Source organism: Pseudorasbora parva, chromosome 14 (assembly GCF_024679245.1).
Source record: "Pseudorasbora parva isolate DD20220531a chromosome 14, ASM2467924v1, whole genome shotgun sequence".
NCBI classification, from domain to species: domain Eukaryota; kingdom Metazoa; phylum Chordata; class Actinopteri; order Cypriniformes; family Gobionidae; genus Pseudorasbora; species Pseudorasbora parva.
The window spans coordinates 20710973-20728472 of NC_090185.1; the positions used below are offsets into that span (position 1 = coordinate 20710973).

The 17500-nt window shown below is 40.1% G+C and overlaps 2 protein-coding genes across 2 annotated transcripts in view; one reads left to right on the forward strand and one right to left on the reverse strand.

Moving 5' to 3' along the window:
• The window catches only part of stx6 (syntaxin 6), a 7884-nt gene extending 6302 nt beyond the window's left edge, over positions 1-1582 (reverse strand). Inside the window, exons 1-5 of the mRNA XM_067415820.1 lie at positions 1380-1582; positions 628-797; positions 441-535; positions 197-259; positions 1-109 (exon numbers count right to left, since the gene is read on the reverse strand). The exon at positions 1-109 is cut by the window's left edge and continues 20 nt beyond it. Of these exons, the coding sequence (XP_067271921.1) occupies positions 1-109; positions 197-259; positions 441-535; positions 628-797; positions 1380-1414 (472 nt within the window). The 5' untranslated portion in view covers positions 1415-1582. The remainder of the gene's footprint in view (positions 110-196; positions 260-440; positions 536-627; positions 798-1379) is intronic.
• A 3239-nt stretch (positions 1583-4821) lies between these two features.
• On the forward strand, positions 4822-6486 carry ier5 (immediate early response 5). The gene has a single exon (XM_067414799.1). It carries the CDS (start codon positions 5125-5127, stop codon positions 5956-5958), a length of 834 nt encoding a protein of 277 aa, XP_067270900.1. The 5' UTR covers positions 4822-5124; the 3' UTR covers positions 5959-6486.
• The last annotated feature ends 11014 nt before the right edge of the window (positions 6487-17500 follow it).

A 17500-nucleotide genomic window follows, 5' to 3' on the forward strand; every position in this document is an offset into this window, starting at 1 on the left:
CATCAATGAATTGTGAGTTTGCGGTGTGCAGCTCCTTGTCCAGTCTAGTGTACTTATCAGCACTGGGTTGCCAGATTGGGCCACGAGACCCAGCTTCTCCTATTAAAGTCTAACATGGGAACAACAGATGCCATGAGGTAATATACAAACTGTAATATCATAATCTGACACTTACTACCATGGGTGAAGTACAAACCTGTCGATTTTTCCTCTCAGACACTGTAACTGCCATTGGACTAGTCATATGGTCTTTCATCTCCTGTAAAAATTAAAACCCATAAGAAATATTAATCTACCACAGGAGCAGATGTGTGTCCACCTGATTTTAAGGAGCTCAATCATATATCGCTATTATGTGTTGGTGTAAGCGCTACTATAGTTCTACTATAGTTATCATTCTTTTGATGTGAACGGGTCTCAAGTTTCTCAAATTTACTTACTCTGACTGTTTGCCTTGTGCTAGTGATGAAGGCTTTCCTCTTGGCCAACTCCATCACATCAAGATTGAACTTCTTTGGATTGGCCTCCACAATACTTGAACACTAGGTTAAGGCTACAAACCAACATATAAATGCCAGAAGCACGTCCAGTCCAAACATAGGCTACCAGAAACTATATAAAGGATATTGATAGTCTCATCCAAGTCCTCCAAGTCCCATTCAATGGACCTCAAACTGTTGCGCAGCTCATTGGTGGTCCAGTCCACCTCCTCCTTGCTGGCTCCACCCGGGTCCTGTAGCAGCTCCGTCCATCTCTGATGAAGCCCTTGGGCCGTGTTCACGGCCTTCTGCACCTCTCTGAGGAAAAGCGATCAATCAAACTTTATTAAAGGGAGGAACAGTGACAATGTTTATATCTTGTTTGATGTGTAAACACAAATGCTATAGTATTTCATAGTAATTTTGAGGTATACTACCATTATAATTCCATATTTTGAGCAGTATCATATGGAATTAGACCAATAAACTTTGACATATATCATGGTAACTACATCATAGCACTCCAAAGTGCTTCAAAGTCCATGTCCAAAAAAAGTGGCAATAGCAAGGCACATTTTTATAATATAGCAAAGACCAGATGTTTGGTACAATACACCAATACCACTTAAAAGGAAAACAATAAAGATATCGATTTAATGACAATGATATAATGGTGAGGGAAATCGATAATTACGGTTGCCATGGCAACAAGATACGATCTTACTGAAACAGCTACTTTAAGCGGTATAATAACATGTGAAGTGTTCACACGCAATACTAAAAATTGTACAAAGAAAAGTTTAATCACATGAAAATACTTCCGAGTTAATAATCCGATTCCTCTGAGATCGATATATGATATTCCCTAACAGTAACCGATCTAAACCATAATAAACTCACCCTTTAACCACGAAAAACGGATCTTCCATCGACATTTTGGTGCTCAGGTGAGTCGACTCTTGAGCGAAAATATCATGCTCTTGATCGCGGCTGGTTTTCTTAAACAAAGGAGAGCGCTTGCTGTGTTGTTTACATGTGGAACGGACCCCGGATCCGCTCAGCCGCCATTGCTCGGCGGAATCACATCCGGGTCCTTCAGGGTCTAGACACGCGCGCACACAAGCCTCCCGGTAAATAAACACCAGTGTGGGTTGTTTTGGTCTGTTGCAATAAAAGAACAAAGCAATATTGACCCAGAATGCACAGATATGTTAAAATTTGTATAACACCATGTTTAAATGTATACGTTTAAATTTTATTCAGACACCGCATGCGGTGTAAACATCTATCCCAATGTTGCTTTATTATTATTAAATATAACAATAATATATTGTAATATTACTACCACTATAGTAATATTATACTATTATATAAATTGTATAATTATAAATAATAAAAACTGTGACAATCACTAATAGGCCATATATTAGTACTATGGTATTGTGGAGATTTCTGATGGTAATACCATAAGTCAGGGGTATTCAATTAAAATTCTAAGAGGTCCAGTTAGAAAAAAAATCAGCAACCAAAGGTCCGCAACATCACAATGACTAACTTGTGTTCTCATTCAGTGCCACAGCCTAGTAGCTGTATGAAAATATGTAAGTAGCCTAGTCAAGAGACGACTGTCAAATAAAATGAAAGTAAATTTAATAATATTTCAACAATATTTATTGTCTGTTTATTTATTGAGCTGTAGGGAAATAAGTACTCTAATAATAAATTATCAATTTAAATAAATAAGGCTGCATTTAAAAATTAATTATAAATAAATAAAACACAACAGAGTGCATCTCAAAATAAAGAGCTTAATTTTAGAAAAATGTAATAAGTATAGATTGAGTTTCCCTTTTACTTTTTAGTTAACTCTTTCACATCTTAAGTTTAAACACATTTTAAAATAAACAATTTCAACACATTAACAATTGAACAGCTTTAACACCTCCTTTTCTCTTTCTCCTTCTCTTTTCATATTTGCTTGATTTTTTACACACGTCGTCTTTTTGTTTTCCCTCAAATAAGGTTTCAGCTACCGCGTCCGCAATCATCCACTCCTTGACAACCCCTCCATCAGTAAATGTTTTTTTTAATGTTTGCCATAAATCCAAGCAACTTTGAGGGAACATTCGTTAGCACGTTGTTGGGCAGTGAATGAATGTGGTAGGATTCTGCTGGATCGATCATTGGGCTTTTAGATCGTTTATATTCTGTGCCCTCAGTGCAGATTTAAGTGGTTATGTTTGGTCAAAAGATTTGTGCTAGTGGCGCTTCACATTGCCGCTTTTAATAATCGCGTCAGTCTCTGAACATATGAGACATACCGGTTTGGAACTGCCCGTGGGAAGAATGAACATGTAAGAATCTGTCCATTCTTGATTAAAAACTCTTTTTTCGCTGTCCACTTTTCTTTTTTTAGAGCACGCCATGTGAAACGTTGTCTCTCTTTCGTCTCGTCTCTCCCTGTGCGTGTGTGTGTGCGCATCTCTCGCTGTCTGACTCGAGTAGCATCACGTGACATGATTTACAACGCATGCTATTGGTCTGTGAGTTTCCTGGGCCGCGCTAAAACAGTACCATAGATGTTAGAAAAACTGCGCGGATTAAATTAGAAACGCTCCGTCAAAAGTAAATAATTTTCAATAATAATTTATGGGTTATTGGTCCGGGTCCGGACAGAACGGCGGCTGGGTCCGGATCCGGACCGCGGTCCGCCTATTAGTGACCTCTGCCATAAGTGGTTTTCGTATTCAAACATACTTTCAAAAATACCATGCCACTACTTTTATTTACTTGAACTCTAGGGTTTATTTGATACATTATGCCTAGGCTACATTAATTAAACACCATAGGTCTACTCTCATATATTAAAAATTAAAATACATCAATAATAATATAATTTGAAACCACCTAAAATAATAACAAATAAACCATTGATTGGTGTCTCTTAATGTAGGTATGCACCTCGTCTGCCTAAAACAACACACCTCATACATTATTCATCTCAGCTCGCTGTATTCTCATTAGTTGACTATTCTACACCAATGCTGTTCACTGGTAAGAAGACATTGTGTAGGCTATGATGTAAAACCAGCAAACCAGCTGGAAACACTTCATCTCGCTTTAGTAAGTAAAGCTGCATACATTATTAATCAACTCTGGTTTTATTTATAGTATCAGTTGCCAGTTTCCCATCAACACGCGAGTCTGACTGAATTAGGAATTGATTAGATAATACGCATGATCCAATTGGATCCATTGTATGTATCCTGTAACTGCAATCCATTAACAGCAAAACACAGCTGGTTTATAGTTGAGGTATTTTTCATATGCTTGTCTACCAAAGATACATTCATTATCTCAATTGCGGTTTGAGGTACTCGAGACCAAGGATTTCACAAAGATAGTGTGCGGTAGCCATGGCTGTAATCGTTTATATTTAGATAAACGATCTCTCAACGGGTCTTACGTCATAGCCCGCTCTTCCTGTCAGGTTTGTTTATGACCCACATCTTAATGCAGGGAAACTCACAAACCAACGTACAAGGATTATGCCTATAATCAGACATTACATTCATAGATGTAGCCTAACGAGAGTGTCGCCATTAAGGAGCATTATCATCAGGGTAAAATCTCCCGCATTGTAGTTCATGAGTAGCAGCTAACTGTTTCTTCAAACAAAACATTGCCCTTCCCCCCACTAACAGCTCCATTCACATTTGCCCAGACACCGCAATGGATTTGCACAATAGAGTCATGTGACACGACTGTAGCAGACAAACCATTACATCAGTCGAGGAAGTCAGTTGAAAAAATTAAAGGGGAAGTAACGTTTTTCTTCTTCTTATAAAACAAGAAGAGATTATATGTGGTAAATGTGCCATACTAATAATACATGAATGTATGTTTATATATATATAAATATGTATTTAAAAACAAAATTTATGAAATAACGATCCTACCATGAAAAAGCTCAGTCACATGTAAAAACATGTTTTACTTCCTTGTATATGTCGAATGTGGTTTGTAATTTGTTTCTATTTACTTACGAGAACGATACTTTGTTTTAAATATAGTTGAGCTTGATTATATAAGTCAAAATAGCTGAACGCACATAACGAAAACAAAAATATATGTGTGTTTTAGCTTGAAAACATTTCTTTCCCTTTAAACAGTTCTCCCACGTTAGTATTTAAATATGACTCATCGCCATAGCGCTCTCCCATTGGTCCTCGACTATTTGGCGGGGTGTGATTCACAACGGTGGCAGAACCCAACTCGAGATGTTATTGGCTAGTGTAGTCAATGACGCTGAAGTATAAAAGCGAGTTAAAAATAGAAACGGTCTCATTCCTCCCTAGATCATTGTCGTGTGCAGCAGAGAATGTGTGAGGTAATGAAATCTCATACACTCACCCAATAACACCGAAATTGTATTTTGTGAATGAGAATGAGGCTTTTGTCAACAAAACAAGGGACGATTTGATCTACAGCAGGGGGAAAGTTATTGCCAGTTATTTACGAACGTGTTTCTACGTGGCTGGCCAATTCAGAGTAACGTTTTGAGGAGAACCCTTAAAGGAAATCAAAGGTGAAACGCTCGGCGAACTTTGTACCGTTTGTGAACTTTAGCGTTTCGACTCCAACCATGGAATACAAAGTGGAAGCCCATCGGATTATGAGTATTTCCTTGGGGAAAATCTACAACTCACGCATTCAACGAGGCGGCATTAAATTGCACAAAAACCTCCTGGTATCGTTGGTCCTTCGCAGCGCGCGCCAGGTCTATTTGAGCGACTACTACAGCGGCGCGTGCCTGAACGCTCAAGGCGAACGCGAAGGGAACGAATGGGACATTATGGATTCAGAGCGGGAGAAATTCCCTCCCTCTACAACGGAATGTGACCAAGCAGAAAGCCCAGAGGAGCCTCAACCGAGTAAACAGCCCGAGACGAGCGAGAAAGAGCGGGAATATCGCGAAAACGAAGACGAGGTGAAATTAGACCAGGCGGATTGTACTTCCACTTTACAAGAGCAAACGCTAAACTCTTCGTTGGACTCTGTTGGCAACGTTTCATCTGAAACGCAACCGGAAGCCATTAACGAACCCACGGAGAGTCCCTCAGACAGTACAGTAGCAGAACACCAGTCAACGCCTGTAGCGGACGGGGAATCACATCAATCACCCAAAACGCACGTTTGTTCAAACAGGAAAAGAAGCGCGGAGGAGTCGGAAAGTGGCGATGCGCCTCAAAAAAGGACCAAAGTCGCTTCCTCAAACGCTAAAGAGGACGAGGAAGGCGAGAAGATGGACACAAGTAACGTGTCCAACCTCATAACGATATTTGGTTCCAGTTTCTCAGGACTTCTCAGCAAAGACAGCGCTAAACCTGAGGCTGAGGCCGAAGATAGTGGTCAAATCTGCTGCGACCAAATGCTGAAGAGCCTAAACCCTTGGAGTACAGCGATAGTAGCTTTCTAACTGCATTGTACTGTACTTCTTATCCGGGTTGCCCTGCGTGCATTGGTAACACGTGGTCAGGCCTGAGCTCAACATCGTAGTATGGGACTTCCCAGCAAAGCACGAGTGGCGCTACCAAAGCACAAGCTCAGTTTGGCCTGTGAGATGTCCGGGCATGCCCTTCAAGTGAAGGAACTATCATAATGCTGGTGCTATTTCTTGGGATTACAGTTCTTGAAGTGTTGAACTCTCTATTCAGACAATTCAAAAGCCATGTGAGCAAGAGGGGTATTACAACATATGCAAACGTGTCATGAAGGTCAATATTACATTGTCACCGAACCGATTCAGGGTCGAACACACCAAACGTGACTGTACGAGGTTTAGGCCACTGTTTTAATGTCTTTGTTTTATAAAGACCTGTACATTATGTAATATTTGAGTGTGTGTGTGTGTGTATATATTGCTTCCCATGTCGCATTCTGAATCTATGTATTTTGTTATCATGACAATTTACGTGGTGCTCACGTATTAAAAAATGTGAAATTACGCACTGTTTCCGTCCTTTCTGTTCATGAGTGGAAAAGTTTGGAATCTGACTAGTCACATGACTAGAATGACACCTCATACACCTTTATGCAAATGATGAGCTGTTTTCAGACTATTCATATTTAAAATTCCAGCCGAAGGCTGTTTTCAAGATCCCAGCGGTGATAGCACTTTAAAGTTGTGATTTGCAGACATTAACGGAGATAACTATGATTCTAAATAGTACATGAATAAAAATATAATGGACTACCGGTATTTCAGTCAAAAATCACACTTTGAGTGTAATCTCTAAAATATATGTATTTTATATACAACACAAAACTATTCCATTATCACAAATGGAAATTAATTGGTCAAAAGGTGTGGGAACCATGTGCTTCACACACTTGATTCTGAATACAAAAGCCAAAGATACACAATTTAGGGTTAGTGTTTAAAATGCAGCTTCCTCAAACAAAACTATTTTGCTTGTCCAAAGTGAGCTGACAAGTTTGAGAAGAACAAGAATGCTCAGCTGCTGCTCCACTGTAATACTTCCAGGCAATTTTTACTGCATGTTGTAAAGAGCTATTGTGCCCCTAAAGCATGTGTGGTATGCAGGGTTCAGTTTCAGCACAGACTGCAGTCTCTTCTCGCAGGGCCTGTCTTTGGTCCCAGGCTATTTAACATGACATGCCTTTTCCAAAAAGAGAAACAGTCATAATAGAATCACTGATGTCTTTCACTATAACGTCAACTTTTTTTCATGCAGCAACATCACTCGAGCAGTCTTACATTATTAATAGATGAGATATGATTCATAATTTACAATGACCGAAGGACTTAATGCTCAAAAAGCGTTTCATTTTATAGGAGTAAAAATATGGAGAAATGTATTTAATTCACTGGGCAAGAATGCAGTCGTCATGATAAGTGAAATATGAATTCATCTACAGTCAATATAAAAAGTAATTTTATGTCAAATAAAGGATTTATAAATATGACTAGGCTACACCAATAATAGTTAGTCATGGAAAACCTTCAGAACTCCAGACCTGAAAAAGTATAAATGTATCATCATATAAAATATAATAATTACAATGATAATATATAATCTCTAATAAAATTATTTTATAATCCTTCACCAGTAAACAAATTCATTTAAATTTACTGGTGAAAAAGGTGTGGGGGGGGGGAGTGATTTGTAAAGGTCAGATCAGGTGTTTTCAACAGTGTGTTTTTTAAACTGCGAGTAATGTATGTAAAAAGCTGAACATTGGCCGAAAGCTGAAATTGGCTCCGGCAGAACCAGCTTGGTGCCCGGTGTGGCCGCATTCTTTCACACAGACATGGGCAGCTATTGATAGATACATTCCCTCGAGAAAGACCAGAAGGCAAGAGTAAAGCTGCTCTCTCGCCCTGCTCGTTTTAGAAATGTGGGTCATTCAAATCCCGGCCATGGCCAAGTCAGCTGACCACAGCAGCAGAGCCGGAGCAGATGACGAGGGCGTGGCCTGACGTGTAACTTGGCTGCGGTGGACTTTTCCTCAAATTTCTGCAGTTCCTTTAAAAGCGTAATACCTAAAGTTATCACTGACACTGGGAAGTCCAATCCAAAATCAACATATAGATTGAAATACGCTTGTCGCATGTGATGCAACATCACTGGCTGTTTCACAAACCATGCTTAAACACATCCAGCTGTCCTCCTGACTGGCCTCTCGCTCCTGCATTCCTCTGTCCTGGAAGGAAAGGGGGTGGGGGTGGGAGGAAAAGAGCAAAGATGTGAAAACGTTTCCTGCCGGAGAGCATGTGGGTCTGGAATGTTGAGTCAAAAGACGAGAAATTTAGCGGGAATGTTGATTTTATTAAAGTTTCGGTATATTATCAGTTAATGACGTGGTAATGATGCAACAGCAAGCTTTTTTTTTATTTAATTTTGTTTTGTTTTCTTTTTTATATATATAATTCCTAAGTATTCTAAATTGTTGTTATACTATTGCTCCGGTGCTCTGGGTGGGTATTTGCTAGGCCATTTATTTGCACTAAAATTTGGACTACATTTTTTAAAAATGTCTTGTAAAAGTTCAACTGAAACCATAAATTTTTTTTCGCAAAGTCGGACTAAAAGTGCGCTCTGATTAGCGAAACCTCCATCCATTGTCTCTGCAAAATTTCCATCCATTGCAAAAATCCATTGTCAATTGTTGCATGAAGCACCACTTACACAGAAGCCACTTTTTAAACCAAGCGACTTTCTGTTGTTGGTCAACCAAGCGAATTCATTGAACTTGTTGCAAAATCTGTGCACAAACCTTTCGCCCTTACAAGAAATTCCAGTTTGTGTGGATTCCTATTGAAATGACTGGAATTTGCCCCCAAAAATTCGCTGAACAACAATAAATATGACCGCACTTATTTGATGCGCAAATATTTGATTGCACATTGTGTCACATATACTTGATGAATTGACTACAGACTATAACAAACCATGTAAAGACACTTTATGCTATTTTAGTCCATTTATATCATACCCCCACTTAAATATAAATCTATAGGACTTTTTAAAACCATTAGAAAAAATCAACCGCATGAACATTTAGAAAAGTAACATCAGTTACTTTTAACATACAGTTACAGTTCAATACTTTGGTATTTAATAGTATTAGCAATATTAAAAGTAATACTCGACTTGATAATTAGCAAATCTCATATTTTATAGCTCTGAATAACAAAAAAGCAATAAAGATAAGATGTCAAGGACTGTTTTAGGTCTATAGGTGATTTATTGTGTGCTGAGAGCCATGCCATGTCCCTGTCTAACATGGTCAGTCCCATAGAGCAGGGCAGAAAGGTGCCTGAACAAAACACCCGTCTAAATACAAGTAGCGACAAGATCTACCCCAGCAGTTCTTTTGTTCGAAGCAAACAGAAAGTCAGGAAAACTTTTGACCACTCATTGAGCAAGATGGATATCTCCTTATTGACGCTGGAGTGTCCCACAAAGCATTTCGTCAATGATCTCATCAGTCTCCATAAAGCTACTCATCCACCTAGAGTAAACTATGGTATTTAAACAGTATTCCTCCACAACCAACTCAGGGGGATGGGCGACAAGTGTGAGAATAATCTCACAAACCAATATGTAAACTCATATTCATGCGACAGTTTAAAGGAGTCATTGTCCATTCAAATCAGCTTCTGTGCGCGTGCAGGAATTACCGAACCTAATCAGAAGCCTTCAGAACAAGCAAACCATCTGTCATCTGCCAAAACATCAGAGATTCTTCCTGTATTTTCTTTATTGAGATTGAGTAATGACAAAATATGGCACCACCATATCTCAGATTAGGCAGTTTATGTGAGACTGCAAAATAAACAGGGAAACTACGGCTCTAGTGTGCAATAAAACCAAACAGGGAACTGAAAGTCGTAACCGCAAAGCAGTTAGAACTTTGAAACTGGTCTACAATGACTCAACGCCCTTCCCCCCCCCGCAAGAGCACAATCACAAAGACAATTCGCAGTGATCTTTTCAAGAAGGGGAGAGAGAAAGAGCCCTCGCTATGGCCCCGCTATTCATTCCCTTTGACCCCTGCCGGAGCCCAGACAAACTGAAGTCTTTGTTTATCTTGGGAAACTGGCAGAGGACAGGAGGGGAAAAGGATTTGGGTGGGGGAGGGTGCAGAGGATTGGAGGAGGAGGTGGTTGTTTGAGGGAAAATGGGACCGGGGGAGGGGTATCCTGGGAAAAATGCCAGCATGGGATCAGTGACAGGGCCGGGCTTCCTGAAACAGGAGCAGCCTGGGATGGTGAAGGAAGGGGGTGTTGTCGTAGAGTTGTGGGATTGGGGGGAGGGTCCACCTTGAAGGACCGGGCCAGAAGACCAGAGACGAACTACACGTGCGAAACGTCACATTGATGTATGTTTCCTGTTGGGCGTGGGGTCGTGTTTAATTGCAGTTCCCAAAAGCTTTATAGACTCTGCAAACGAATAGCAAACAGTCATGGAACTGATATGTGAGGCTTTTGCATTGACAACAGCCCTGAACGTTTAGGAGTCTCCTCATACGCTACATGCTGGGGCATGTTGAGAGCAAAGGAAGCTTGGGACAATTAGAGCAGACAGATGGCCGCTATGAGAAAAAAGGCTGGTGTACCTTTCTCATGCTTTGTTGTTACAGGAGGGTCATATGTCCCAACTGGAGCCGTGCTGTAGACAGATCTGAAAATAGTGAGAAATGTCATGTTAGTCGAACATGAACACACACACACACAACGGCTAAGTTCCCACTGTCAGTGCAAATCCAAATCCACGACCTTGTTAATGCAGCAGCTTTCAGCTTGCTCTTACTATAACAACGTCTGACGTTAACGTTTTATGTAGCGTTAGAAAGTCACATAAACCTAGCAAAATCTGATCAGAGCAGTCAGACTGAAACAGATTTTAAACCACATATCAATGTAGCTTAAAATGGATTTGTAAAAAACACATTTCATGTTATTTATTGCCATTCACACTTAGCTAAATCTGATCTGATATGCAACAAAAATCTGATTTGAACTGACAGACTGAAGGAGGCTTGATTCCTTTCAAATTGTCACTGATTTGTTACTAGATTTTTTTAAAATAATAAAGACAGCTACTTTGTTGCCCACGTAAAACTCTCCATTATTAATCCAAGTGGTCGCCAGGGTGTTGCTATGTAGCGGCTTGGGTGTTTTGAATTATTCTAGAAGGTTGTTAATAGGCTAGGGGGTTCGGGGTGATTGAACACATTGCTATGGTGACCAGAATGGTTTTGACTAGGTTGTTCTGGGCAACTGCCAGGGCGTTGCTATGCAGTTAAGGCACTAAAGTGTGTGATGAGGTTTCAGCATAGTTTCTAGCATGTTGCTATCTTGTTGCTAGGGTGATCTGGCCTGTTGCCAGGACATTACTGGGCAGTTGCTAAGGTGTTGTGTTTTTTAGCTTGTTTTTTTATGTAGTTGCTATGCAGTTGCTAGGGTGTCGCGATGGGGTTGCTAAGGTGCAAGTTTAAAACAATAGAATCCCATTTCTGCCTGAGAGTAGAAGATAGTCCAAGCATTTTTATTCTAGAGTGAGTGTTGCACATTTTCTTCAGTTGAGAGTAAAATATACTTGTGACAAATAAATAAGAAATAAAGTCATATTGTGAGACGAAGTCACAGTTACAAGTATTCTCACATCTAATAGAAATAAAGTCACAATTGTGAGATCACATTTACCTTATTTTTGAGCATTTAGGAATGATTCTATTGCTCTATTGTCTGCTTGTGTTTAAATGTTTTAAAAGCTTTTTTTTTTAGCCTGACCACTAAAAAAAGAGGAAGTATTTTTTTTTTTTGTGCTTAAAAATACCTTTGTAGTTTTCTCACTGGGTTAGTTCCTTGAAATGGTCAAAGTTCAGTTTACAGTTAAGGGAAATATTCTTCAGAGGACTTTTTATTTGCTCACCATGACTCACAAAAAAGTTCAGTAAACAGGCCACATCCAAAAGTGATATAAAGCCGAGGTGATTTTTGTTGTTCAGTGACTAAATCTTACGTCTACAGTTCCATTTGTCCTCAAAAGTCATGAATATCATAAATATTCCTTGATGGGAACTTTGCCTGGGTTGTAAGGACATCACGTAATCATCTATATCTAAATAAGTCCCAAAATCAAGGTCAGAACCACCGGTTTTCTTGGTTTTGACGCAACCGTAAGTGTTTTTGTGTGGCAAAAGTTACCAGGGAGACAAAACAAGCTTCGTGCTGGAGAGTCAAAGTGACTTAGTAACCAACAGCAGCTGCCACAACAATAAACACAAAGGCGCTCGCTGCATAGTTTTACAGTAATTCGTCCCATTCATGAAAACATACCTATTTGAACTATATGAATAAAAATGGTGCTAAATATATACTCACTACTCTTATGAAACTACTCTTTGGACCAACTATGGTTGCTGTTTGAAATTAGGTCAACTCTTTTTGGGGTGTAGCAATGAAAACTATCAGTACTCTTTGTCAAAACAAAGAAAACATTGTACTGCAGTGCTTAGCAACAATTCAGTAAATGGATCTCCATCTAGGCAGTAAGCGGCTCCACCTTTTATAAGACCTTATGCCGTATGGAAACAGTGAGAATATAAAGGATACCTTTTACTGTCTCTGGCCTGCCACTGAGGAAACTCCAAACATTTGGACTCTTTCAGGAGCAGACAGTTTTTGCTTCTGACCTGGCGACTCTTTCTAAATTGAACCAAACACAGAAGAAACAATAGAGGTTATATTAGTTCCAAAAGGGTTTTACAGACAAAAGCCACAGCAGAAAGAGTTATCTAATTCTAGTTCTCTAGCTTTCTAGAACCCAAGAAACCTATGTAGCAAAATTGATGAGAAGGGTATTTGGTCTATGCAAGGAACCAGTTAATGAAGAAACCTTTTAAATGGTAGTTTACCCAAAAATAAAGATTTGGTCACCTTTTACTTACCTTCATGTTGATCCAAACCAGTATGACTTTCTTTTATCTTTTGGAAACAAAGAAAGACATTTAGGAGAATGATCACGCTGCTCTTTTCCATACAATGAAAGTCAATGTACAGGTCCTTCTCAAAAAATTAGGATATTGTGATAAAGTTCATTATTTTCTATAATGTAATGATAAAAATTAAACTTTCATATATTTTAGATTCATTGACACCAACTGAAATATTTCAGGTCTTTTATTGTTTTAATGCTGATGATTTTGGCATACAGCTCATGAAAACCTGAAATTCCAAAAAATGCAGCTCATGAAAATAAAAAAAAATTAGCATATTTCATCCGACCAATAAAAGAAAAGTGTTTTTAATACAAAAAAAGTCAACCTTCAAATAATTATGTTCAGTTATGCACTCAATACTCGGACGGGAATCCTTTTGCAGAAATGACTGCTTCAATGCGGCGTGGCATGGAGGCGATCAGCCTGTGGCACTGCTGAGGTGTTATGGAGGCCCAGGATGCGTCGATAGCGGCCTTAAGCTCATCCAGAGTACTGGGTCTTGCGTCTCTCAACTTTCTCTTCACAATATCCCACAGATTCTCTATGGGGTTCAGGTCAGGAGTATTGGCAGGCCAATTGAGCACAGTAATACCATGGTCAGTAAACCATTTACCAGTGGTTTTGGCACTGTGAGCAGGTGCCAGGTCATGCAGAAAAAACAAATCTTCATCTCCATAAAGCTTTTCAGCAGATGGAAGCATGAAGTGCTCCAAAATCTCCTGATAGCTAGCTGCATTGACCCTGCCCTTGATAAAACACAGTGGACCAACACCAGCAGCTGACATGGCACCCCAGACCATCACTGACTGTGGGTACTTGACACTGGACTTCAGGCATTTTGGCATTTCCTTCTCTAGTCTTCCTCCTGACTCTGGCACCTTGATTTCCGAATGACATGCAAAATTTGCTTTCATTCGAAAAAAGTACTTTGGACCACTGAGCAACAGTCCAGTGATGCTTCTCTGTAGCCAAAAGTGTCTTGACCTGGGGAATGCGGCACCAGTAGCCAATTTCCTGCACACGCCTGTGCACGATGGCTCTGGATGTTTCTACTCCAGACTCAGTCCAGTGCTTCCGCAGGTCCCCCAAGGTCTGGAATCGGTCCTTCTCCACAATCTTCCTCAGGGTCCGGTCACCTCTTCTCGTTGTGCAGCGTTTTTTGCCACACTTTTTACTTCCCACAGACTTCCCACTGATGTGCCTTGATACAGCACTCTGGGAACAGCCTATTCGTTCAGAAATTTCTTTCTGTGTCTTACCCTCTCGCTTGAGGGTGTCAATGATGGCCTTCTGGACAGCAGTCAGGTCGGCAGTCTTACCCATGATTGCGGTTTTGAGTAATGAACCAGGCTGGGAGTTTTTAAAAGCCTCAGGAATCTTTTGCAGGTGTTTAGAGTTAATTAGTTGATTCAGATGATTAGGTTAATAGCTCATTAAGATAACCTTTTTTAATATGCTAATTTTGGGTTTTCATGAGCTGTATGCCAAAATCATCAGTATTAAAACAATAAAAGACCTGAAATATTTCAGTTGGTGTGCAATGAATCTAAAATATATGAAAGTTTCATTTTTATCGTTACATTATAGAAAATAATGAACTTTATCACAATGTGCTAATTTTTTGAGAAGGAACTGTAAATGGCTGCTGTATTTTTAGGAGATAACACCTCACATTTTAACCTGTACCTTATACAAAAGTTAATTGGCTTGCTAAAATTGTGTAATGGAGGCCAGCCAATATGAGCTGTGCGAGTAAAACCACACTCCCTTGGCCTCAAGAGGTGCAAGAGGTTTTTACCATGCACCCTTCCCATGCTAGAGACATCGATTCCAAACCTGCTTCGAAGCGGGTCAAGTAGAACCGGAGGGGCGCTCTTGGTGCCGTGACCCAGATGAGAGTGAGGTTTACGGAGGGTGAGTGTAATGAAGGCCAACTAGTAAGAACTATGCCAGTAAAACTCACTCCCCTGGCCTTAAGAGGTGCACTAGCGACAGATACTACAGACTTTAGTGCCATTGTTATTGTGCCCACCTCATATGCTGGAGACACTGGTTCAGATCCTGTTTAGAGTGGGTCAGGTAGAACAGGGGGGTTACATTGGTGCCATGGCCCAGATGAGAGTGCGGTTTAGGGCCAGGAAGTGAGAGTAATGGAGGTCAGCTAGTAAGAGCTGTGTGAGTAAAACAAAATTCCCTGGTCTCAAGAGGTGCACTAACGACAGACACTACAGACTGGGGTCTTTAGCGCCCTTGTTAGTGCACCCACCTCACATGCTGGAGACGCAGGTTCAAATCCTGCTTTGAGCAGGTCGAGTAGAACCAGAGAGGTTGCACAGATGACAGTGAGGTTTAGGGGGGTGAGTGTAATGGAGGCCAGCAAGTAAGAGTTGTGCAATTAAAACTCACTCCACTGGCCTCAAAAGGTGCACTAGCGACAGATGCAATAGGCTGAGGTCTTTTTTCATCCTTTCATCCGCACAGGTTAGTGTGCCCACCTCCCATGCTGAGACGCTGGTTTGAATCCTGCTTGGAGCAGGTCGAATAGAACCAGAGGGGTTACATATGAATATGAATCAGGCAGACTATTTTTGCAGTACATGTATTGTGCTTTTTTGTCATTCTAGAGTAGTAAAGCACCTTTTCTTATTAGCTTGCATTGTATGGAGAAGATCAGAAGAAGAACATCATCTGCTGTAAAGAATGAAGAATAGGTGGGTTAAAAAAAAGCTAAATTATTCTTTAACATATTAAGAAAAAGGACACTACAGAGGGGACACCATATTGTCTATTTCTCCTGTCATAGACCAAAATGTTCTTATCTCATTCAACACCTGCTCAGAACGAGCGCCGCCCTTTAACTACCCCATCCAAACTAACAAAGAAACATTAATGTAATTTCTCATGCACATTTTTCACCATCACATCTGAACAAGATGGAACATATGTATGTCCAAGACCCTACAGCATTTACCTAAGACATAGACGTAAAAGCCAACATTGACTTTAACCCCTCTTAAATGTGTTTCCCACAGTGCTTGGCAGTCCAGAGGGTCATGCAATCCCATTCATTAGCCTCCTGCTCTAGTGACCTGCAGGAGGCCAGCAGATTATGGTTACGTGGCCCTGCTCGCTGCGATTTCCTGATACATGCCAAGTCAACAGATGCCTAAGGAGACTAGCGGATTTTATATACAAGACCCAGACTGAGCCAGAGAGCGGAACCTTACAGCAAGAGCTCAGGCTGAAAGTTGATCACAATTAGGAAATCCTGTGCCACCCACTGGGGCTGATGGTGCCACTTTAAAAATAGAGTTGTGCACCGGGCAGTTGCTGAGTACAGCAGAAAACATTGATGGCCTTTCTTTGACGTGTGATAACACACACTAAAAAAAACTTGGTGAGCATGCGAAAAAGCATGCTTTTAGACATGGTACTATAGTAAAACCACGGTATTCTTTGTTAAGTCATTAACAAAAAAAGTACTAAAATTGACCATATTTTTTGACATGATATTTTGGACATGTACCATGGTATTTGAATAGTAATAGCATGGTATTTTTTTTACCATTAACAAAATCATATAGTATTACCAAGATATTTTTAATGATAACATTGTATTTTAGACATGGTACCATGGCAATATAGAAAATACTATGGTATATGGTATCACATAGTACTGGTAGTCATGTGTTATGATATTTCTAATAAGATTATATAATACACCCATGGTGCATGTCCAAACTAGCATGACAGTACCAAGGCATGTGCAAAATACAATGGTAGTACCATGGTAACTGTTCAAAATACACTGGTATACCTTTTGGTACTTTTTTTTTAAATTAAGTGCTTAAAATGATATTATAGTACTACAATGGTGTGTTGGACATGGTATTAAAGTATTGAAGTTCCAAGTAAAAAGCATGGTAAATTAATACGATAATAATCTGTACCAGTTTACATATTGAAGTACCATGGTATTGTCATTGGATACAATGTTTTTTGAACACTAATGTAAATACCATGGTATAAAATAAAATACTATAGTATTACTATCTGACAGGTCATGTACCATGGTTCCAGCAATGTACATTCTGTAAGGATATGCAGTGGTGCTATGGCTAATAAGAATGTTTAGAAAAATGACAGTGTGTATAGAAGACAAATTGGGCAATAAAAGGCTAGATATCATGTGTGTGGAGTGGAAACAAAAGGTGGTGGAAGGGGGACATCGGAGCAGAAGGGGAGATTTGGAAGGAACTGGGGGGTGGAGGCATTGGTGACGGCAGATGCTGCCCCAGCATGACTTCAGTGAATCTGTAGTGGGGGCTGTTGTTGGGGGGGAGGGGCTGCTGGCCTTGTTTGACATCAGCTGCAAATCTGGCCGTAGTGTGTATTCGTTTGTTTGTTTGTGGATGCATCCGCGTACGTGAGAAGGGTGAGGGTGTTGGAAACGCATGTTTTTGTTTATGTCTTTGTGTGGCGTGGAG

Excerpts from the sequence above, each read along its gene's own strand:
- ier5 (XM_067414799.1), top strand. The coding sequence starts at position 5,125 with ATGGAATACAAAGTGGAAGCCCATCGGATTATGAGTATTTCCTTGGGG.